Here is a 23,605-nt window from a genome sequence, read left to right on the forward strand (position 1 = left end):
GTGTCCCTGCCCAGGGCAGGGGGTTGGAACTGGATGAGCTTGAAGGTCCCTTCCAACTCTAACCATTCTGTGATTCTATGATCTTTACCATAATATTTGCTGAGATTTCCTGGCAGCCCAGAAGTGGCTAGTTTTGACCTTTTACAAAAGCTCTACCAGGCAGGATAAACCCCTTTCCCACTTTAAACATCAATATAAAAGCATAGAAGTGCTTTTCCAGGCTTTCTGCATCGCTGCAAGCTTTGGTTCCTGCCACGGTGGCAAATAATGCCTCTGTTATAATCTCAAGCAGGACTCCCACAGGATGGGTCTCTTTTATCTCTATCTCTTTATCTGCCACCACGTCCTGCAGCTGGGCAGGGGAGAGGCAGGAGGAAGACTGAGCCTGTGCCCTTGCCCTGCCCAGCTGCCCTGTCTCCCCTGCCCCAGCAGACGCGTGGGTAGGCAGGCAGGCAGAAAGCTGGGCCCCCTGCTTGCCCGGGGATATGGATAAGTGCATTTTCATATTACATCTAACGTAATAAGTCAGTTAAATGCCCCTAGTCCGGGGAGGGCAGCATGTTAATAAATGGTCGTTACCAGCAGTTGACAGTTGGTTAGCACAGATTAATTCCTAATGAAGGAAAAAACTCTTTATGTAATGTAATGCTTCTGGCTGGAGATCAAGGGTTGCAATCATCCACCCACGGCAGACCTTTTAAATCCGGCTTTGTTCCACTGCGGGAAAAATAGACCCCCCCCCCAAAAAAAAAAAAAAAAGATCTCCTATTTTTTTAAAAGGTTATGATTCAGCCAGCGTCACTCGGATCCTAATTCCAGGAGTGCTGAGCTTGTTTCCTAAAGAGTACAATATGTTGCACCGCAGCCTGGTGATGCAGATGTGGGGGAGGAGGCAGTGGGAGGCAGGAGGGGGGCACCGGGGATGCAGGAGATGGCCTCGTGCAGCCAGGGCTCCAGCATCTGGTGGGATGATGCTGGCTCCTTGGCCACAGCCATGGGTGCTTGGTGGCATCGGGGCACACTGGGTTGTACGGAGTCACCCCGGGAAGGTGCAAGGAGCAGGGGCACAGCTGGATTGTGCTTGTACCCGGGCCGGGGTAGCCAGCCCTCACCTTCCGGCAGCCACAAGGAAACCCACTGTGAAAAACAGGAGGGCAAATCCAGATTAAACACCAGGGATTTTGGCAGAGGACAGCGCAGCCGCCCGGAACCCTGTGGCTGGTGTCATGGCACACACACACAGAGGCTTTCTCCCAGCCATGAGGAGGATCCTGGGACCTTTATTTCCACTTAGAAGAAGGCAATGCATACCACACCGACTCATTTACTTTCCTCTCCCTCCCTTCAGACGTTCCTAGAGATGAGGCTTTAGGAGCTGGTTCCTGGGCTCCTCTGCAGGGGACACCATCTCTCCAGGCTGTGCCAGTGTCACCCTTACAGAGGGACTTACAGAGGTACCTGCATGGCAGGGGCTCTGAGATATTCTTCAAAAGCCATGAGATCAAAAACAAAACTCACCGGAAAGCCAAATCCACTGAAACATCAGTAAATTGTGTCTATAATTACTAGTGAGGAAGAAAAATTGCTATGGTTACCCTGTGACCTAAGGATACCGATATAATAAAACTGATGATAATAAAACTGATTCACACACAGAAAAGTGATTAGTACTTGCAAGAACTGGTTTTTTACTCACCTTTGCTCATGATCTGGTGGGACTCTCCCTATTGATTTGCTGATGATCTCACAGGAAAAACTAGGAAGGAATTTCACAATTATGGCTTAAAGGAAGAATTATTCTGTTTACTTGAGCATTTTATATTTTTACTCTATTTTGACTCATACAAAATAAACGTGCATAAAGTAGGAGAAACCCCACAAGCTGTGACATGTGAAGACAAACAAGCCTTGCATCTCCTCCAGCAGCGTGGCTCCTCGGCAGGTAAAACAGCATCTCTCAGATGTGGGGGTTTTCTTCTGTCTCTTTTCCGTTTGGCCTTGCTTTTCTGCCAAGTGATGCCCAGCTGCAGAAAGCAGATTAAATCTGTAAGAAGTGTGAGAACAAAGTAAGTTCTGTGCAGGCAAAGGACTTCAAATGGGGAGGAAGGCTGGCGGCGGAGATACTGTCATAGGCAGAGACTTCAAAAGAGGCGCAGCAGGTGATTAACTTTGCAACTAATCAGCGCAGCCAGAGTGAGGTACGCAGGCTGAGTGAGCGAGGCTGAATGTTGTAAATTTCTATTTAAGTCATTCCTTTGAGTTTTGCCATTTGCCTACGCTCATCTTAAGGGGATGTGGAAGAACCCTGTGTCTGGGAGCATGGCATTGCCCCTAAGGGCTTCCCATGTCCCTGAGCCCTGGGGATGGGAGGGCAGGGGCACCACCACAGAGTGATGGGGCTGCCCCTGCAACAGCCTGGCCAGCAGCAGCAGCCTGAAACCACTCCATGGCTTAAATTAGGCACTGTGGCAAATGAGAGAGGCAAAAGGGAACACCACTGGGGCTGCTGCCCAGGGAACACATCACTAGAAGGCCCCAATCACCAAAGGGCCATCAGCTGATGCTACATAGCTGTGCAAAGGAGGCTTCGTGACAGGCTGCTGGGCAAGCAATGGGGGTCGGGTACTGATGTGACCTGAGAAAATGACCATCACCCCCTCTCTGAGACTTTTTCACACAGGTTTTTTACCAGCAAAGTTCATTAGCAGCTTTATACTTCCCAGCACCAAGCAAAATCCAGCTTCTTTTTATTCATGGGCAACTCTTGCCTGTGCTGTAACGGAAATTACAGGCCACATTTATAACCATCAGAAAATGTTGTGACACCAATACAACGTGAGCAATGAGATGAAAACATTTGCTTATTGACATCAGAGATGGAACAGCCCCATTAGACTATCTTAATCATCTCTCAAAAATGCTGAATGTTTTCTAATACTTTATCTGGGCTATGAAAGAAGTTACTGTTAAAGGGATGCCAGCCTGAGATTGTTAATGGCTTTTTTGGCTCTGGCACACTGAGCCTTAATGGCAAATGGAGAGACGAGCTCTTCCAAGGACCTGCAGAATCCATGTGCAAAAAGCATGTGAAAATTAATAACAACCATTTTTTTTATTTGCTCTGGCACTAGATAAAGCCAAAAAAAGAGCAGACAGGGTTTTGCAGAAATGCCATTACATTCTTGGGCCTTGGGGTTTTAAAAGAATCAAGTCTTCAAAAAATGTTCATCAACATTTTCTATCTCAAAACATTCTGCTTTAGAAGTGTTTGCTTGGGAGTATCTCTGGTTTTATTTCATTTCCTTGCTCAGCCTTGCTATCAGAAGAGGCTAGGGAAATGAAGGAAGTGAACAAAAGGAAAAAGCTTGAAAGGCTTGCAGAAATATTTTAATGGAGAGGGGAAGATGACTCTGGGGTGTTTTTTTTGCTTGGGGTGCTTTTTTGAAATGGTAGAGGAGCAGCATTCTCAGGGCTCAGCTCTGGGTGGTAGCATAGGAGACCACACACTGATGACTGATGATAAAGTGTGTGCTTGAGCTTCTTCCTGGGCACACAGGGCAGTTCTTTCTCATCTCCCTCCCACACTTATCTCTACCATTCCTTTTTTTCTCTGCCAGAAAGATCATGATCCTACCTGGGGCCCACTGTAGACAGGGGAAAGCAGGTTTGTCCCATAGGGAGTCGCCTCTTAGGCAGGGAAGTCTTCAGTGCAATGGCCAAAACGAAACATGTCTCCTTCTTCTGACACCATATGCACAGAGGAGAGGAGTATGGCCATAAAGGAGTGGGTATGCTCAGTAACCCAGTGAGACACCCCGAGTCTCTTGGTCACACTTTGAAAGTGCCCATGTTTGGAAAAAACGTGCAGTTCCATTTTTCATATAATCATAGAATGGTTTGGGTTGGAAAGGACCTTGAAGAACATTGAGTTCCAACCCCCCTGCCACGCTAGACCAGGCTGCTCAAAGCCCCATCCAGCCTGGCCTTTTCTACAGTGATTGCAGGTTTATAATCCATGGCTGAATGTAATCATGTCATATTTACATTTTTGATCATGGAAAACCAACTCTTTTCCTGTTAAAATCAAAATGTAAGTCTGGTCTTAGAATACATTTTCTTTTTGCAAGGGAATGTTGTTTTCCCAGACATGTTATACTTCACATATTCAGCACAAAACTCAGCCATCATGTTCTTACATACCATGGGCTGAGTTTCCAGAGAAGATTTCTGCTTTTCCTAGACTACTTCTGCGCTGACATCAGCATGCTGTGCTGCAAAACCATAAACTTGCAACTATACATGCCCACAGACTGCTTTTTGGGTCTTTGCCCAGAGCATCTCAAACCACTGTCTCCCCTTCTATTAGCTCTGCTCTGGATTTCTCTCTGAAATAATTACATTATTTTTCTTTAAAAATAAACCATTCAAATGCTATTAGTATCAAGCCTCCGATAACAAATTCACTCTTGCCAGAGAGGGAGGGGAAAGGATTTGGCCTAAGAAATCAGAGCTCATTTTCAAGTGCCTGAGAGTTCAGGGAAATTCCCATTCAAACCAAAGCCATAAACGAACCCACTAACGCCAGGCAGCTTTCCGTAATTAGAGGGTGATGTCTTTCGAAGAGGGAAGAAAGGAGAGATATATTTTATTTTGGGGTTTTTTTGCATCTTTGGGCGAGTTTTACCAGCTGCTGGAGCTTCTTGGCCGGCTCCCCTGAAGTCTCCAGTTATCCACATGTTAGGGGGGCTGTGGGCTGTAGCAACCTGGATTTTTTCCCTCTTTTCACACTCTGGGCAGTTTTATGGGCCACAAAGGACCTCCCTAATCCTCTCCCTTCCCCAAAGGGTACCAGAAAAATGTCGTTCCTTCCAGGTACAAGTACACATCTGTTTATAGTCTTTATTTCATTAGGGGGTAAACTCCTCTGACACACCAAATTGCATGAGTGAGACCCTCAAAAACCACACATTTACTAAAGAAGTCTCTCCTAGTGATGGTTTTTTTTTCAAGAAAAAAAATGATTCCTTCCCTTAGGGAGAGTGGTTTTTTTGTTGCTTTTATGCTATCTTAACTTTCCTCTCCTGCCACAGCTTTCTCAAGGTGACCAACACACACCCAGCCTTAGCTGCTCCCCAAACCCCCTTCATCTCCTCCTGGACCTACCCTGGCCCCTGGCCCATGATGCTGGGGCTGCACGGTGTGGACATCCCTGCCAGGCCCCCCATCCTCTGGGAATCCTCTTGCCAGGCAGCCAGGATAAGTAGCTGTGGAGCTGCTTTGTCTCCAGCAGGTGGGAGCCTGCCTGCACTGCTGCTGCTGCCTGCCTGGCACTGCTGTCCCCCTGCCTGCACCACTGTCCCCACTGCTTCCCATGCCCCACTGCCCACACCGCGCTCCGAGAGGCAGAGACCCAGCCTGGCTGCTGCAGAGATTGTCACTCGGGCAAAGAAAAAGTACCCAGCTGGCAATTCCAGATGGAAAAGCACAAGAAAAATGGAGTGAACAATAACAAAAATTCCCCCTCTCTTTTCCTTACCCTCTATGTCCCTACACCGCAATGGAAATAAAACTTGCAGATGGTCCTGTTCCCCTGGCTGAAATTACAGGAGCATCCATGGACTGCAGCACTGGGTGTAAGGACCATCTCCCATCCCATCTCACTTCCAAAGGTCCCCAAGGCCAGTCCCAGGTGGGACACGAGCAGAGGATGCTGGTGTCAGAAGAGGGGCAGCCAGCTCAGGGCTGCCTCGTCCTGCTGCTGCTGCTGCAGCTCATCTGCTTCTGCGTACCTTGGCTTGGACGTGCAATGAAATGAGAGCAAGAGGTTGAGTTAGGGAGGTAAGGTGCTGGCTGTGACAGGGTAAATAGGACAAACGTGCAGAAAGAATGATGGGAGAACTCAAAATGCTCATAGCCACAACCGTATTAATTATGTTTGTGCTTTTGTCAAGGCTTTCCTCTCTTATGGGTATATCTAAAGTGTTTTAAACTCTACCACTCTGCTAGTGTGGTTGCAAGGAGGCATACATCCATTTTTCTCTGTTTTATCTGGAAATAGAGAGATGTAAGATAAACACTGCCTCTTCTATCTGTTTCCCCCTCAGCGAGCTGCTGAGACCTTTCTGACAGACCTTTTGTGCCCCGGTCCCCCCGGCGCTGTGCCTCGTGCTCGCTCATACACTCCAGTGGCTCTTTTCAATGGCTTCAGCATGTGACCATTTTAGTGGGACGTGCGCGGATTCATAGAACTGGCATTGACCTGGTTTGGAAGGGAAAAGAAGAAACAATGGTGAAACCACGTGGGGAAGTTAAAAGAAAAACAAAAAAAAAAACCACCCTGGCTTTGTCTGTAATGCAGCTCACCTACCACATTGCAATCCTGATGTTGTACTCCTTCCCTTCCAACATCTGGCACTCTGTTTTTCCTACACAGCTTCTGCTCGTAGCAGGTCAAGGCCTCTCTGACCTTGCTGAGCTGGATGTTCCCTGCTTAATCACTGCTCCCAGGTCAGCGCAGGAAGCACTGCTTCGCCCAGTAACGGTGACACCACGTTCAGGAGGCTTTTAGGTTTTCTGGGAGGCATAGACCTGTTCCCGGTGATGCTCGGAAGAAGGAAAGGGGCAAGAAGTCACAAGCTGCAGCAAGGTACAAGGAGAAAGCTGCTCAGAGAAGCTGTGGAAACTTCGCCCTTGGAGGTGTCCAAAATTCATAGGCCCCTGAGAAGCCTGGTCTAAGTTGGATCTCCCAAGTTTAAGAGGAGAAAGTACCACCAACACTTTTTTAGTAGATTGTACAGGAAAATGAGCCTGTTCCTCACTGTATGTTAATCAGAAAAGAAATGCGAAGAATCAAGACTTCCTGTTAAGGCTCAGTTCATACTTGTATAAAGATTAAAATATTCTCGCAAACCAAAAAAAGAAATTAAAACCAGGGCATGAGATAAATACACCAGCTCCAGACAGTGGATGTGTTAATAAAAACTCTGGCTCCCAAACAATTTCTTGGAATAGCAAGAAACCAGATCCTGAGGCTGATGGTCTCATGTCTGGGCCCCATTGCTTTATGACTTTGATTTGAAATGAGCCTATCAAATACTTCAATAAAGTCTCAAGAGATCAATGATAATTTATGTTTCAAAAGAAAGGAACATCAAAATTACACTAATAAAAAATCATAAATGATATCAAGACTGAAATTAATAAAAGCTCTGTTCCAAACACAAACCTGTGACGCCACTAAGACATGACAGTTAATAGCTGCTTCTGGCCACGCAGTCTGGGAAATGGCAGGATTAAAAGTCATGACTTGGTAGATCTGCTGAAACCCTGAGAAACCTCAACAGCCTCCATGAAGGTAACACTAGGAGCAGAAGAGACTAAGCTGGGCAAAGGGGCACCTCCTAACTGTGTGCAAGCCACCCAACACCAGAAGGATCACCCTGATGCAGCACCCATAAGGGATGTATAGCACTGTGCATGGCACCCTTACCTAGAGAGACACCCCATAAGGATCTAGAGTGTCCTGTGGACACTTCAGAAAGGATAAATATCAGACAAGGAGAACTATGGTTGTCAAAGGGTAAACTGGTCATGAATAGAGCTGTCATGTGTGAGGTAAAACTGGAAACTAGAAGGTTTCTAACTGTCACTAATGTTGAGGAACTGTTTTACTCACCAAGCAGTGAGGTCAGAGAAGCTAAAGTGTTGTAAGATGGGGTTTGATGAATTTATAGAGATGAATATATAGGCTTTGGGCATCCATTTTCTTGTTTACTTCACAGGGGTGCTGCAAGAAGGCTGGTGGTGAGGGAAGTTGATGGTTGTCAATTGTTTGGATCACATGGGTTTAAGATGCATCCTTCAGTACTGAGCTGGTCACCTTCACAGGCTGGGACACTGCCACACTTGCTCGTCTTCATACATGCCATTTGGGTGACAGAAAGGGCAGGGGAGCTTTGGTTTTGTTTTTAACAGTGCAATGGAACTTGGCAAAAAATGGAGGTAGGACACTGAGCACTTAGTTTTCCTCTTCAGACTTGTCCTGGAAAAGCTTTTAGGTGTCTGCTTGATGTGTTTTGATTTCCTTGGGTGTTTTTTTGGCTTTGTTTCCCTCTGTGATGAGCAACTTCCAAGAATAGTCAGTGCTGACACCTAAAGAAACCTTCTCATTCAGCAAAGGGACAAGAAGAATGTTCTAACACTCAAGAAGCTCTACAGGCGTACTAAGCCTGTTCATTTGCCAATGGCAGTGATTTCTATGCTACACAGTCATCTGTTGATTCCTGTACACTTGCAGCCTCCTGCTGCAAACAAGACCTTTATTAGTATTTTATTTCAGTTAATTATTCCAATTAGACTAATGTTCTACTAATTACAGTCTTGTGCCTTCCCATATTACACCATATGGTATCTGCAGACAAGGGGCAGAAGCTAAGCTGGTGGAGGCACACAATGTGCTTCACTGTGGATCTAGCCCACTATTTGTATAAAGACATTAACACCAGCAGTAAAACAAACTGGGCAAATGAATGTTTTGCTAAATTGAGATCTTGGGAGACAATAAAACAGGCAATTGCTTCAGTTAGAATAAAAATTTTAAAAAGAGAGAACATCCAAGGAACATCCAAGCTGCATGCAGTACAAGAATTTTTGTCAGAGAAATAATTTGTTGAGAAAATGGTCTAAAAGAAGTCCAGTTCTCCTGTGTGAATCTGGAGGACAGAGCAATCGGACACCAGTGGGGTTGCACTTATTGGCAACAGACTAAAGGGAGACAAGAGTGGGGAATGTCTGTGTTGTGGGCTTTCTGTTCTGTCACAGATCTGAAGACCTAGAAGGACTGCAGGTAGTCTGAGATCCAGAGATGGTAAACAGTACCAGCTGTGGTGGTAAAACTGTGTCAGACAAGTTTATCTGTGTGATTTGGGTCATCTGTGAGAACCCATCCAGCACCGTTCAGAAGCTGGCCACTGAAATCAGAATTGCATGTCGGAGATTCGGGGCTCCTGTTTGCTGTTTTCCTCCTGGCGAGTTTCTCTGCAGTTCATAATACCTTTTCAGTTTGTTTTTTTTATTGCTGCTTTGAGGAATCAGTGTTCTAGTGATGAAGATCAGTAGCAGAGGAAAAGGAGCCAACTGGTAATTTTCCAAATGACCGTGTATAATTCACAGAGCTCCAGTACATCCAAATGTCAGACTAACATCATTTAGGACAGAAGTTCAAGGAATATTGTTATTAGAGCTGCCTGGATCTGCAGTCGTGTTCCAATGTCAGTGCAAAGCCATGAAATATCTCAGAAATGACAGAGGTGGAGATGCTGCAGCATATTCACAGAGGAAAAGAAAAGCTTCTGGATTTCTTTGTGCCAAAATGAAAAAGTTGCAGTGATTCCAGTGAAGGGAAACATGTAGGAAACCACCGGGAGGGGTTGACCGTGGGCACCCAACATACAAGATTCTGTCAGATGCTTAATGTTTGACTGAAAAAGTTAAAAGTGATGCTGAAGCCATATTTGAAACATGTGAGTCCTGTGAGTGCTGGCCAGACAGGCCATTTGTGGCTGCTTGGTGGGTCCATCAAATGGCCATCCAGGGAAGTGGGTGATTCCAAGGAGTAGCTTGCTGAAAACCACTGTGTACCTCAAAGTACATCTACCAAAGGAGAATTCTGTGATATGTGATTCTCTTTATTTTAAAAAATACAAATTATTATTAATTTGGGATTTAAGAACTTCTTTTTGACCAAAAATTATGTAAAACTTAACTGTTATAACATACTGCCCTCTAAAGTTATTATCACTGTCAAATTCAGCGAAGGTTGTCAGATCCAAACAAATTTGCCTTTCAAAAGCACTGTTAGAATTTGCCACCAATAACTGATGGCTCTAAAGCTGGCTTGTTGACTATTTAATCATCTAATCAGCTCTTCTTTATGGCACTGGCTATTGGACTTTCCCAGATTTACCCCTGAGAACTAGCCCACATCCTTCAGAAAATCCTAGTGTCATCAGTTTAAAAAAATACACTAGTAGAGAAACAAACTTTCTTGGTTACTGCTAAAAAAAAAATGATACGTATTTCTATTTGAAATTTTTCATCTGTGGTCTTCCAGCTACTGGAAATGTAAGAGCTTTAATAAAGCTATTTTAATAAATCTTTAGCTTTCTGGATAGAGGACAACGATTGCTTCAAGACTCAGACAGCTTGCATCATCTATGCAAAGAGATACTATAACCTTCATACTCTTACAATATCCCCTTTTTTAAACACACAAGTGAGTAAAAGGGGATTTTTTTGGCCACGTTTTTGTATGGGAAGGCACTGTCCAATTAGTTTTCTGAGAACATTCTCTATTGATGTCCAGAGCTTCTCCTCCCTGTCCTAAAATTATAACCCACTTTCTTGACTCTTAGATGGGTAGTTTTCCAGTAATCTGTAGTGAAATGACACTAGTAGTTTCTGGATCTTTCCCTAAGTTATTCCGTTTACCTTTTGTGAGTGATCCTTCAGTTTTTCTGATCTACTTCATGTCAGTACAAGCCTAATCAGGAAGCAGTTTGCGTTTTATTCTTGCTCATTGAACAGGACAAAACAGGATAAAGACCCAGTCTCTTTGGGCAGATACTTTCTTCACCTGAGGAAGATATGCCATTCACAGTAATATATTAATGTGGGGTTTTTTTATACATTTTTAAAATATTGTCATTATTTTACCTTGATCCTGTATTCTGGCAATTCCTTAATCAAAATGCCAGGTGGTACAACATCAAATGCCTTACAGAAGCACAGTGCATAGCTTCATTTCCTCCAGCAAACACATTTTAAATTAATCAAAAAAGGATTAGCTTGGAAAGATCTATTTTTCTTTAAAGCCATGCTAATTGACATTAATCAAATTACCCTCTAACTCTTTATTTATTGAGTGTCATATCAGCCATTCCAACGTTTTGCCTGGGATCAGTGTCAGGCAGAGGGCTGTAATTACTCCAGTTGTTCATTTAATCCTCTCTGAATATTGGCAGAACAACTCTCTTATTAAGCACCTCTGCCTTCTCTGAATTGCTATTGACAGCTCTGTGGCTGTTACTCATACCAGCGTCAGCTTTTGCCTCAAGGTGGCCCTGTTGGAGTCTCGGTGGCTGTGTGTAAGAATCTCGTCATCATCCTCTTTTCTTCCATTTTGTTGCTCTTTTGAAAAACATTTTGAATTATTTCTTGGTTGGCAGGCAGGGGCTGTTAGCGTATTACTGATCAAATTCCCCGTGGGGGATGATGCAGATGGGCTGTGAGAAGTGTAGAGGAAACTGGGAAACCCTTTTTAGCTAGGATTGTAGACATAAGAAATGTATTTATTGCAAAAAACCAGGAATGATGTGGGCCGGATAGGAGGGTTGAGGACCAGAATCTAGTAGTCAGAGTGAAATTAGTCCCTATCCAGGATATGAAGAGCACAATTTCAATCCGGTCTGAATGGTTTCATACCTTTTAGCTCTGGATTTTCCAATAAAGCTAAACTCATAGGCTTTAAGAGAGCAGTCCCTCCTGGTAAATGAGTGTACTGTGTGCTCTGGGGATCAGGACATGTGGGAGAGTGTCGGGGGAATCCTTTACACTCATAGCACCCCATGTCTGCCTCCTCTAGTATATCTGCTGGTAGCAGACAAAAGTACTTCCCAATGGGGTGCACCAGGCACTCATGTACATATTTCAATATTTAAATTCAGCCTTCTTAAGCTGCTAAGAGCAAAGTATCCTTCTAAAAGTGTCTTTCTGTCTTTTATTTTATTTTATTTTACTTTTTAAAGTATCTTTTTCCCATTTTAGTAGCAGAACCTCCGTGCCAAAAAAAGCCCGGTGCCCCACGGCCGAGTACACGCAAAGCCGCCTAATCCAGCTAATGCAGCTCCGGGAAATTGCAGAACAGTCTGAAACAAAAGGACACATTATGTGTGTTGCTCAGCACGCAACGCACATCATCTCTCAGACAGAGTGCTAAGACCACGTAAAGACACTTGCGAGCTCTAATATGTCCCCACGGGCACAACGACACATCATGAGGGGAGAAAAGAAAGAAGCAACCGGTGGACAACGACATCCTTGAGCAAGAAGCTCTAATGAAACAAGAGTGGTATTAAAGATGTGCCTCGTTGGGGTGCTGTAGCATTGTTATTCATTTCAGCAGCGAGAAAGAGCAGCTGAATGCATTAGTCCTGAAGCAATGCAATTCACTCAAGCACATTGTTTGCTGTAGCCTTTCAGGCTCCTGCCCAGCACAGGCTTGGCCTATTTCCCTTGCCTTTCATACAGTGCACAATCCATTTAGGGATTTATAGCAGCTTAGAGGCACATGTACAGTGCCTTGCCTCTGTCTGATTTTTATTCTGTGATAAGAAGGCTTGGGGTCATGGGTTCGTTGGCACTTGTCTCCTCCCTGCCATTCATCTTGCATGGAAATCTAATTATTCTTTAGTGTTTAGACTTTCTTAGGGTCCACTAATGTCCTCGTCACTACCTGGAGAAGTCCCAGAGTTTTCCACGAAGAACATGTGGACCCACTCTGACGTGACGTTCTAAGTGAGGGGTGCAAGAGAAACCAGAGAGGAGCAGGGCCATAAAGATAATATGATAATAAAGAACAAAGGTTATTTGCAGTGAAATCCTTGCCCAGTATAAAGTGGTATGATTCCCATCCTGGTGCACACTTACACCAGGTCTTTAACACTGAAAAGCAAAATCATCCTATTGGGACATTCCTACCTGCCCCACTCTTGCTGGCAGCTCCTTGTCTCTGCTCCTCACAAATGCAGCCCGTTGAGTTACAGGTTGGAGAAGATGGTCCTTGTCTCTTGTGCCTGCAGAGGAAATACTATCTTTCCCTTTCTGTATGGACTTCTTTGGTTTTAATCACCTTGGCGTAAATATATGTATCCACACTTCTCTCATCCCCTCAGCTTCCTGGAGAGTTTGATTTCTAGTTGTGCAAGAGCAGAGCAGAAAGTGCTACGGATAGCCACCAGCTCTGCTGACACCACCATAGTGAAACTGAGTGGATATGCCACTTATCCCCAAGTTGTTCAAATTCTATTAATCGTCTGTACTAATATTCTCCTTGGAGATGGTCCTATATCTAACAAAGATGAAGGATCCAGTCGACACATGTAATCTTTTGCGAACCATGTCCCAAAGTACAAGTACAGTTGTTAAAAAAGGACACAAGTAATGGATTCAGAAAACCCACTAAATTCATATTAAGCCTGATTTTTAAAGTCTCTGACAAATAAAGACACTAAAGAATTAATAAACAATACTCTGACCAGCGTGCTCTGGAGACACAGAGCTGCACAGGGGAAATAACGTTCCAGAAGTTGATCAGCATCCTATCAATCACGCAGGTACCCTTGTGCTCCTCCAGCTCCTGCAAACGTAAATCACAACAGAGATACGGTGACACATTCATCCACGTTTGCACTAAAAGCTTTTAGATATAGGCAGGCACCCATTAGGGAGAGGTTAGAACATATAAATACTATAGGGTCTTTTATGCGTGGCTGCTGCAGTCTCATTATGGCTCCAGGGGTATTTACACAATCTATACTGTGTATTACTGCACAATTTGAAGCTTTGGGTAATTAATTAAACAGGAGCAGGCTGGGTTCATGATTTGACTGGAGTTATCATTGTGGCAGACACTTAGATGCCACTTACAATGGTGCCTTGGCCTTTTGGACACTGAAAGTACCTCCGGTTTCCTGTGGTGGCTGGTGGCTTGAGCAACTGATCTCCAGACTGGATTTCTACTTCTGGTCAGCATCTGACCAGCATCTCACCAGTATCTGACACATCTAACTTAAAGGCAGAACAAGTCTCAATTTTTTCTTCTGACTCTCATTTAGGAAATACATAGGTTTTAAACAGAATTGGGCAAATAGCTGACTTTTCTCTGGCTAAATGGAAAAATTATATCTTTATCTGGCTCTAAACTTGTTTATTTAACAAATTATAATAACATAGTTGGGTCAAATGGAGTGAAATGTTTACTGTTGTGACATTTCTTATCATCCTTTGTCAATGAACCCCCAGGAGACAACACAGAATTAGAGTCCCAAGCAGCCTGGGAAACCTGCATTTAGATGTCCTCAGTAACTAAATAAAAGCCCACGATCCCATTGAACTCCCCTGAGCCACAAAGTGACTGAAGAGCGAAAGCCCTGGAGCAGGCAAAGCAATGCCAGCTGGTGGGTGTCGAGCTCAGGAGGAGCTGGGGGTGGCATCCAAGATTAAGCAAAATGTGAGGACAACATTGAAAAATATATTTTGCTCATTTTTTTCTGTTTTCTTCTATATTTGGCATGTAAGGCACATAGCCACCATTTATCTGTTGCCTGGATATTTGAATTTTTCACATTTGTTCTAATTGTCATATTTTCTCCCTGGGAAAATCAGAAAGAAATAGTGCTGGAAGTGACCCTGAGAAGTAATATAGTCTAACTATTTGTCTTAAACCAGGATTAGCAATACCTGTCTTAATTACTTCTAATGATGGCAATTACACTCTGCCCATGTAATCTACTGCAATGCTTCACTGTTCTTGTTGTTAGAAAATATTCCTAGAATCTATCTGAGTATCTAACCTCATTTTTCCCCTTACTAATCTCTCAGCCCATTATTTTTTGTTCTGTATATCGTGGCCATTTGGAACAGAGTATTTTTCTCTTTGAATATTTCAAGACATATGCCATGCCATTTCTGCCCTTTCAAGCCTTCACTTTGGGTTGTGCAACCAGATGGTTCACAGCTTCCTTGCAGAAGATTTGCAGATCTTGCTATTTCTTGCATGGAGTCAGGGATAACTGCTCTTGAGGTACAGCAAGATAAACCCAGCTAAAGCCAGCAATGTTTTGCATCAGTCCTACAAATATTCTGTGCTCCCCTGTCTTTGTAAGAATGTTATGTGAGATGGTGTTGAAAGCTTATTTAAATCTATTGCTTCTCCCCAGGCTATGAAGCCTGTTGGCCTGTCGGGGAAAGAAATTAAGTTTGTTCAACGTGTTTGTTCTTTTTTGAGATGTTTGTTCTTTTTTGAGATGTTTGTTCTTCGTGAGTCCATGTCTATCCCTCATCCAGCCAATATCTCCCAGGAGTTTAGAAGTTGTCTGGTGATTTGTTCCAGGATTTTTCTAGGAATTGCTCATATTTCAACTTTTCTACAAACAATGATGCAAAAAGGGGGAATTGAATGCATTTTTTTGGCCTTCTCTATGTCTCTTTTAGTAAATTCCCTCCGTTAGTGTTTCCTTCCTCTCATGTGTACCAAGAGACCTCCCGCTTTTCCAGGGCAGCTAAGTGAATTCATAGTTATCCCTTTCTTTTCAGTCCCCATTGGTCCTCTAGGGACTAGCATTTTTTTTCCTAAATGTGTATGAAGTAACAAAAATATATTTCAAAGAGAAGAAAAAATTCCTTTGATGTAAGATGTCATAAAACTTCATATAGATTATTGCAAAGACTGAGGAGAAGTGTATCTAATATCACCACAGGTGAAAAGAAGAATTATTAAGGTACTTTTATCCTCCTTGAGAAGGAATAGGTGAATCAGTGGAAACTGAATGCAGATAATTTTCAAAGATAAGACGGGTACAACTTCTTTGAACAGCAACAGCGATTAACCATTGCAACAAACTGCTAGTGACTGATTGCCCATGTCTTGAAGCCTGCATGACATTGTGTAGGAAATGATTTAGCCCAGCAAATCATTAAATTGAATCTTGGTTGGTTGATGGATTGACATTTCAGTGGCTTTTGATGTGTTGTTTCTGTGGATCCTGGGGCAGTGTAAATACTCACTGAAGTCAATAAAGCTTTGTGAGCTTAGACCAGGTAGAGATCTGCTCCCCAGGGGTTTTAGAAAAGGCTTTCATGAAAGGAGATGGGTGACTTGATGAACTGGTCTAAAATATAAATCCATTGGTAACAGGCAGAGGAAAAAGAGCAATGTCAGCAAAGAGATGGGGCTTGTGGTGTCTGCAGAGCTGTGGGCAAGGTCTTTGTAATAAGACACAGGTGAGACCTGTAAGGCCTTGTGGGGAGACGCGGAGGAGAAGGAGAGTAAACACAGCTGTGGGTTATGCAGGGAGGGTGATGAGCTCCAACAAGATGGGCAATGTCTGGCTTGACTGTGCATTTCTGCTCATGCTGTTTTGTTTTCTTTAGCACCAATGCTCTCCTGAGGCTCTGGCATTTGCTGCTCTGCTTTGTCAAGGTCCCTCCAAACATCCTGGTGCAGAGGAGAACTATTTCCCCCCATGCTGTCCTCTCCCTCTCCCCGGTACACCAGGAAGCTTTCCAGAGACCCTGCAAGTCCTGAAAGCACCGACCACTCCAGCCACAGAACCACTCTCTATTAAAGTAATGTAGAAAACCACACAGGGTCAAAATACTGTCCTGTAGAGCTAAATGGAAATCAGTTTTTGCTGGAAATCAATACACTTATCACTTTTCAATCTATTAGGGTGCCTGTAACAAGCATCACTGCCACACAAATAAGTTCAGTGATTAAAGAAAACTAACAACACCTGCCTGACTAACTGCACTGCTTTGGTTAACCAGGCAGAAACATATATATACCTTTTCCCACAGGTGCTTGAAAGGGGTTCCCATTTAAACCAATTAATAAAATAGCCTGTTTTGACGAAAAAGAATTGTTCTCTGAGAATACGTGAATTCAACACTGCTAGAAAATCCCTGCCATCTGACGTAGAAGGATTTATAGGTTTAGTGGAAATTGCTTTCCCCAGTGTCCAGATTAAATACTGCAGGATGATTTTTTGTATGAGTAAACATCCTTCCAATAACGATCAGACCGATAATGTCTTAAAAAGAGGAACAGGATCTTCCTTTTGGTTTTCTTCTTCTTATATGGACTATTTCTGGATACAGAACCTTCAGGTAACATGTTGACTGTCCATAAAATGCATTTTAGCATCTTCCTGCTGTTGTGGGGATGGGTTTTATCCACTGAATGCAGAGCCCACCGGCAAGGAAAAGAAATACATGAGGTATACAAAAAAGGCAGGTGAGTCTCTCTTTTTTTTACATTCAAATTGCTACAGTTTGGACAAATGTAATGTTTCAGGTGAAGATATAATGACTAACAGATAATTAGAGTTTGCATTTGCAGATTGTGATCTCTCAGTCAAAAATATTTTCTGTTGCTGTTTCTGCTAATAAGTTCTAATGTACTTTCTGCAGTGAAAATCATTGCTCCCCCCCAATAAAAAATCAGTTTGTGAGGTATCTCAAAGTTTGAAAGGGTGCAAAAAAGAAACATTTACTTATATTTATTGTAGTTAAAATGTAGTAGTGTATTTACATGAAAGCGGAGAGGAAATTTAGGTCCATGAAGACTGTTGCATTTACCGAAGATTAGATTGACTTGAGATCTCAAATTAAGACATTCAGAATTGATTTTATTATTCCTATACTATTTGTTTGATAGAGCTTTTGAGAGAAAAAAAATGAAAGTCTCTCTGCAAACTTCAAGGCTGTGGTCAGTTATCAGAGGAAATGGAGCATCCAGTGTATTGAACTAAGATATTTAAAATTATTTAAAATATTGTCTGTCCTTCTCTTTCTCTGTCTCTTACAAAAAGACTATGTGACATTTTTTTCCTACCATGTTGTACGCAGCTATTTTAGGAGGTTTTGAGGAAGGTTTTTTTGCTACAATGGTGTTCTGATTACTTATATTCTGTTTGTGGAATATTTGGAACTTTGTATGAGGGTCTTTCTACTCAGGCACATAACAAGGTACACCTGGAGGAGAAATCCTTTGGGGTTTTCTGGAGGATATAGCTGACACATTTTTAGATCACTGTTCAAATATTGTTTACTTCTGCTTGTGACAGACTGAACCTATGTCATTCCTGCTTTTCTATATTCCCTGTTGCTGTTCTGTAACGATTCCACATCACTGTCAATGCTGCAAAGTGTGTGGGGATGGAAATGCAGGAGTGTCACAGTCACCAGAAATTCAAACCATTCCTTTTAGCCTTCAGAAAAAATAATGAAAGGTGGAAGGGAAGAATCATAGAACTATAGAAAGCACAGCACATTTTTGTTTTCCCTTGTAGCAAGTAAGACTTACATTACAGAGTGATTGCAGTGTCCTGATTGGCAACTGGGGGTCCACGAGCCATCTTATACACAGGAAATGGCTTTAGCAGTGACGCCACCTTCATGGAGGTACAACTGGCAAAATGGATGCAAGGGGCTGTGATCACGACCAGCCCTCTGGCCACGTGTTCCCAGAGGCAGGATGGATGCAAGACAGCCACCAAACCTCTGTTTTCATTGAGGTTTCGTGACAGTGGCAGCAGAGGTGATGTGCTGACTGTAGCAAAATAAAAGGGTGAGAAGCAAGGAAACACAGTCTGAGCTGAAAAGTGTCCAGCAGAGCAGAACACGTACACACAACCGTGTTCTTGTTTAGCATCTTTAACAAAAAACTCCCACTGCACCAAACACTTAACAGTGTCAGTGCAATTAAGTGACAACACAATAAGTCACAGCAAAAAAAAAGAGTGTTAAAAATATGTGAAAATGGAAAAGAAATACCTATTCTGTTCACTTAGGAACTGTCTCTTCCCTTGTGCTCTGTGTATATGGTGTAATTGTGCCAGGACAAGCCCATCAGAAAGCCCTGAGGTATCGCAGCTCTGAGAAACTGGGTCCACAGCCCTCCCAGTGTGCCCACGCTGGCCTGGGAGGTCATTTCTGGCCTATTTCTGTCTTAGTAGAGCAGTGTTGACGCTGAGGAGGACTGACGGGGAGAGAGGAACAATGTTGGTTGCGTGGTCATAGGGTTGTCCATCAGCAACATGGTACCTGGTACAGTGCTCAGGTACCTCTTTCTCTTGCGATGGCATAGGCCACAAGAGGCCAATGGTTTTATTAGACTTGCAATTTGTAAAGTCAAAAAGGACAATTATGGTCATCCATCTGATTTCCTGCTAAGCACAAGCAACCAAGTCTTCTGTGTGGATTGTACACCGAACTCCTAATTTCTGATAATTACCTGCAATGTCAGATAAACTCAGAATAGATTGCAAGTATTTTTTAACTTTGGCTTCCATCCATTTTCTCCTATTCTATGATAGCTTGCCTCTTCTCCATCCAGGTGGATCAAGCCCCCTCTTCATCTCCTCCGAGGTATATTAAAAAGGTTATGCTGGATAGGATAGGATGTTTCCCAACCTTGACGCTGTTATTTGCTTGTTTTCCTCGGTCCCTTCACTGCTTTTTCAGGGTTGACACCAGGACTGGGTGCAGGCTTCACACAGTCTGGTGCACAGGTTCTGTATACAGAGTTACTCCAGGTACCTCCTGGGATTGTGGCCGCTGTCTCCATTGCAGTGGGAGATCATGTTTTCCCAGCACCTGTCTATGACAGGACACCTTGTCTTAAAGATACAGCCAGTCCTCTTTGCACTCACATGTAGTTCCCTATATGTTAAGATGCTGATCATATCAGACAGTTTTGAAGCAGACACAGTTCCTTTGCATTTCGGTCAAAGTCAAGGCCAATTTTCATCACAGAATTAGATCCTGGAAGAAAAATAGAGCAAGGGGGGATGCTATGCAGTGTCAGAAAAAGCTTGCAGTGAAGATTGCTCCTGAATTTTGTTCAGGAATTCATTTTGTTACTGACTCTGTTTCCCCTCCCTTCAAGACTCAGTCCTGAATATCCATTATGCAGAAGATGTTACAACAATTGACTTGTTACTTCTCTCTGAGCACTGTCATCTCTTGCTCCGTAAGGCTTGTGGTAAGGACCAGGATGGAAGTCCATCCCTTCACTGCAGACTTTATCTTCTGAAGAGAGGCTGGTGGGGGATTTGAAGTGGAAAAGGCTGGCTCCACACCACCACTGGCTGCTCAGGGTGTCTTGATTTGCACCCATGGCCTTCCTAGCCTCCAGAAGCCCTTTAGGGGTACAAGACCATCCGCTTGCTCTACTGCCAGGGCTCAGTGCCAGCCACCGGTGGTTGGCAGGCAGTGCAGGCACCTGCTGTAGAGACCTGCCACCTTGGGTGAGCTGCCAGAATCCCGCTGTCCTTGACAGACGTGTCCAGCTTTGCTCCTGATTCTCATGGTGCTGTTGATGGAGGAAATACGCAGACTTTAAACTTGTTTATTTGGATGGTGCCATTCTGCAAGTGTTAGTTTCTTCCGAGGAGACTCACCTGCTCTGAACTCTGCTCTCAAATAAAAACTCACCATTTTCTCTGCCGTTTTTAGCACCAGGGGGTTGTCTTTTCACCTACCCAAGTCTAGTTAACCCCACAGCCTTTGCACCCCTGCTGATACGGTGAATGGAGGGCTGCAGGGTCAGACACATTCTCTGTCACAATTTTTGGCACTGCAGGTTCCCCGAGGTAGTCATTCTGTCAGGAGACAGAACAACCTTGAAGAAGGGTGAGCAGAAGGGCATGATTTTCCTCATGAGAGTTCATGTATGAACCACAGTCTTTTGGGGACTTGGTTTGCACAACGGGATCTTTGCAAAAGGTCCCAAATATTTCCTGAAATAAAGCTGATGAAGCTTTGGGACACAGTTACAAGAAAATGTCAAATAAGTGTATGCATAGTATGCATACAGTCACAGTGAAAGCAGCAAAGTGGATAGCTTTATTGCGTGGGACTTACTACAGAGCCCTCCAATATTGTAATTCACTGTAGAAATATCTGTGTGCCAGTCAAAGACTCAACTACTTATTTTTGCTAATCTCTGGGACAAATCACCTCAGAATAATTTCACTTCAAAGAGCAGCAATATAAAAATAAGAGCTTTCTCACCTTGCAGACCTGTTTGCAGTCAGCCGGGTGCAAATCCTGCAGGGTTTGCAAAGCTTTTTACTCCTGCTAAGTCCACGGTGCCAAAGCTCCTACAGGAAGGAGCTGAGATCCGGAGCATTGGCAACAGGGCTGTCTGCTGCTTTCCCAACTGCTCAGGCTCCTGGAAAGCCACCAGGCTGCATGGGGGTCACTAGAAGGATACAAAGGATCATTAAAGGTCACAACATGGTTATGCCAACAAAAGGGCCAAAGCCTGTGTTGCTAATTAGGCTTGTGGAATCTGCTGGAGAGGATGAGCAATAGAAAAAAAACTGGCCTGGAGTTGAGCCCAGGTTGTTCTGCCAGAGCTAACTGCTGGGAAAAAAACCCTCTTAACACTAAAATCTTCCTGGACAGCACTATAACCACCTTTCAGACAAACAGCTCTCAGCAGAAGAGATTTCACTGTACAAGATTTATGGATCATGTTTGTTTAATCTTAGCTAAGAGACCTTCTTCATGTTTTCACGTCCCTACCATTCTCTGGCCACGTTATAATCATTTTGCCTCGCTCTGGTCTCCAAATTGCAACTCATTTTCCACTCCTACAGAGCTCCTTGTCCATGCTTCTGTCAATAAAAACTATCTTTTACAGCAGTTGCATGACATCATCTACAATAAGCCCTGGGCTTGTTATCGCAAGGTCCCTTTCATGGCCAAAGATCTTTCTCTTTATGAGGTTTTCAGATGTTATTACAATTAGTGACACTCTTCTTAAGTGATGGGAGCTGCCCTGCATTATTATGGACATGGTTCCTGCCCAGTCCTTTCTCAAAGGCTCAGCATCATTCTGAAATATTTGCAACATTGAAGTTACCTTCCATTGCTTTTGTTGAATTTGGTCAGGACTTCTGTGCTGTCAGCTCCTCTGTACTCCAGCCACGTTGTGTGCAAGCTCTCTATGCTCTGTAAATCACACAAAATGTCTATCCCGGTACCCTCACTGAGGTTGCCTCGTTCACAGCTCCTACCTTCTTGCCCTCCAAATGCTTTCTCTGGCCTCATAAATTCAACTAACAGGATTTCTTCCTTTACCTCCCAGAAATCCTTGAGCTGTTCTCTTGTCCTAGAGTTTTGCTCTTGTATTTTATCTTCAGGATTGATCCTGAAAGCATTTATTTGCGTGAACAAAGCTTACTAATGCAAGCTGACTTTAGATCAGATCTTCAGAGTGCACAATAATCCCATAAAATGCCTGTTGAAAGCATTGCCTATAGGAGCACATTATCAACAGCGAGTAAGATCCAGCGGAGCACTGAGCACTTGCAGGTCCCAAGGCACTCCTTCTTAAGACCAGCAGTTTGTGTTGTGCCTTGACACCATACACAGCAGCAGTGCTGGCTATCAGGAGTGCAGTAAGGAGCCCAGAGTAGGCTTCAGGCCAACGCAATGGAGTCTCTCCATCTCCCCTGCTGGTAACTTGCTTTTCTGTTTCTTCCTTTCACCTCCATCCCCTTCACTCCTTTTCTTTCCCACATTCAAGGATTCTCCTCTTCTCCAAATTGCTCTTTCCCTTTTTTGTTCCAGACTTTCTCTGCCCTCTGCTTCAGCGTGATCATTCATTTGACCCTAGGCACAAGCATTTCCCCTGTCACACAGTTCTGCCAAATTTTCTCCCAGTACTGACCCCTGAGGAACACCATTCATCGCTGATCTCCACTTGAATATTGGGCCGCTGGATGCAACTCTTCGAGTGTGGACATCCAGCTAATTCCTTATCCACCGAGTGGTCCAGCCATCAAATCCATGTCTCTCCAATTCAGAGGCTGAACAGAAAGTTGGTTCTGTTTTACCTCAAATCAGAACAACTCTGTCATCTTGATCACCCTCATCTACAGGGTCATTAACTTTTTAGAGAAGTCTATTATACTTCCAGTGCATAACATCACTCAAGAAAAGTCTCTCTCTTTTTTTCAATATATATTTATGTGGTTTTACTATGGTGGTAGCTAATTTGTCCAGTGGAGTGGTTTGTAGCTTCTCAGATTCCACTTGGAGTTCTTTTTCCAAAGAACTGGAAAATTCTCGCCTTCCACTGCTGTGATACAAAGAACAATGCAAATACTGGTTCAACAGTTTCTCATTTGGCTTTTTTCTGGGTGAAAGCCTGGCGAGTTTTTACTGTTCAGTCCATTTACTTTAAATCTGTCTCTGGTCCTGTGCCAATATGAATATTTCTTAACATTGGCCCAACAGCAGAATTGTTACAATTCTGTAGTCTTGGTAGTGCAAACAAATTCCTTAGTTGCTGATGTATTTCTCCAACGTGTTGAGGCTGCTTTCAATTCTGATCCCAGACCTCAATTTTTCTGTTTCTCTTTCAAGCGTGCTGTCATGCATGAGTTTTATAGTTCTGTCATTTGCATTACTATTGAAAGTATTGACTGGTAGTTTCCAGGATGAAATCCGTGAGATGTCATTTAATATCTCTTGACAGGAAAGTAATGTCATTTACTCTTTGATCTTCAACCATGCTCAAAGTCACAGTTTCATCCCAACTGTATTTCCCTAGTTTAGTAACGAAAAATTAAAAACTTAATTCAAATCTACTTTTCCTCCTGCTTACGCTAAGGCAGCCAGTTACACTGGCAGCAAGGACATTAGACCGGTTTGACGTCAATTATTGCAAAGATTCACATCGAGTGATCTTTATAATCTCGTTATCTCTGGCAGCTGGGGGGGGGGGTGTGAGGGAGAGCAGACAAACAGATCA

At 43.5% G+C, this 23,605-nt stretch overlaps 1 protein-coding gene across 1 annotated transcript in view; it reads left to right on the forward strand.

Moving 5' to 3' along the window:
- The first annotated feature begins 16,818 nt into the window (after window positions 1-16,818).
- Window positions 16,819-23,605, forward strand: part of LOC106901545 (gamma-aminobutyric acid receptor subunit rho-1) — a 28,914-nt gene continuing 22,127 nt past the window's right edge. The window contains exon 1 of the mRNA XM_014964372.1: window positions 16,819-17,071. Coding sequence (XP_014819858.1) covers window positions 16,950-17,071 — 122 coding nt within the window. The 5' untranslated portion in view covers window positions 16,819-16,949. The remainder of the gene's footprint in view (window positions 17,072-23,605) is intronic.

This window comes from Calidris pugnax, unplaced genomic scaffold (assembly GCF_001431845.1).
Source record: "Calidris pugnax isolate Ruff unplaced genomic scaffold, ASM143184v1 scaffold219, whole genome shotgun sequence".
In the NCBI taxonomy this organism is placed as follows: Eukaryota; Metazoa; Chordata; class Aves; order Charadriiformes; family Scolopacidae; genus Calidris; species Calidris pugnax.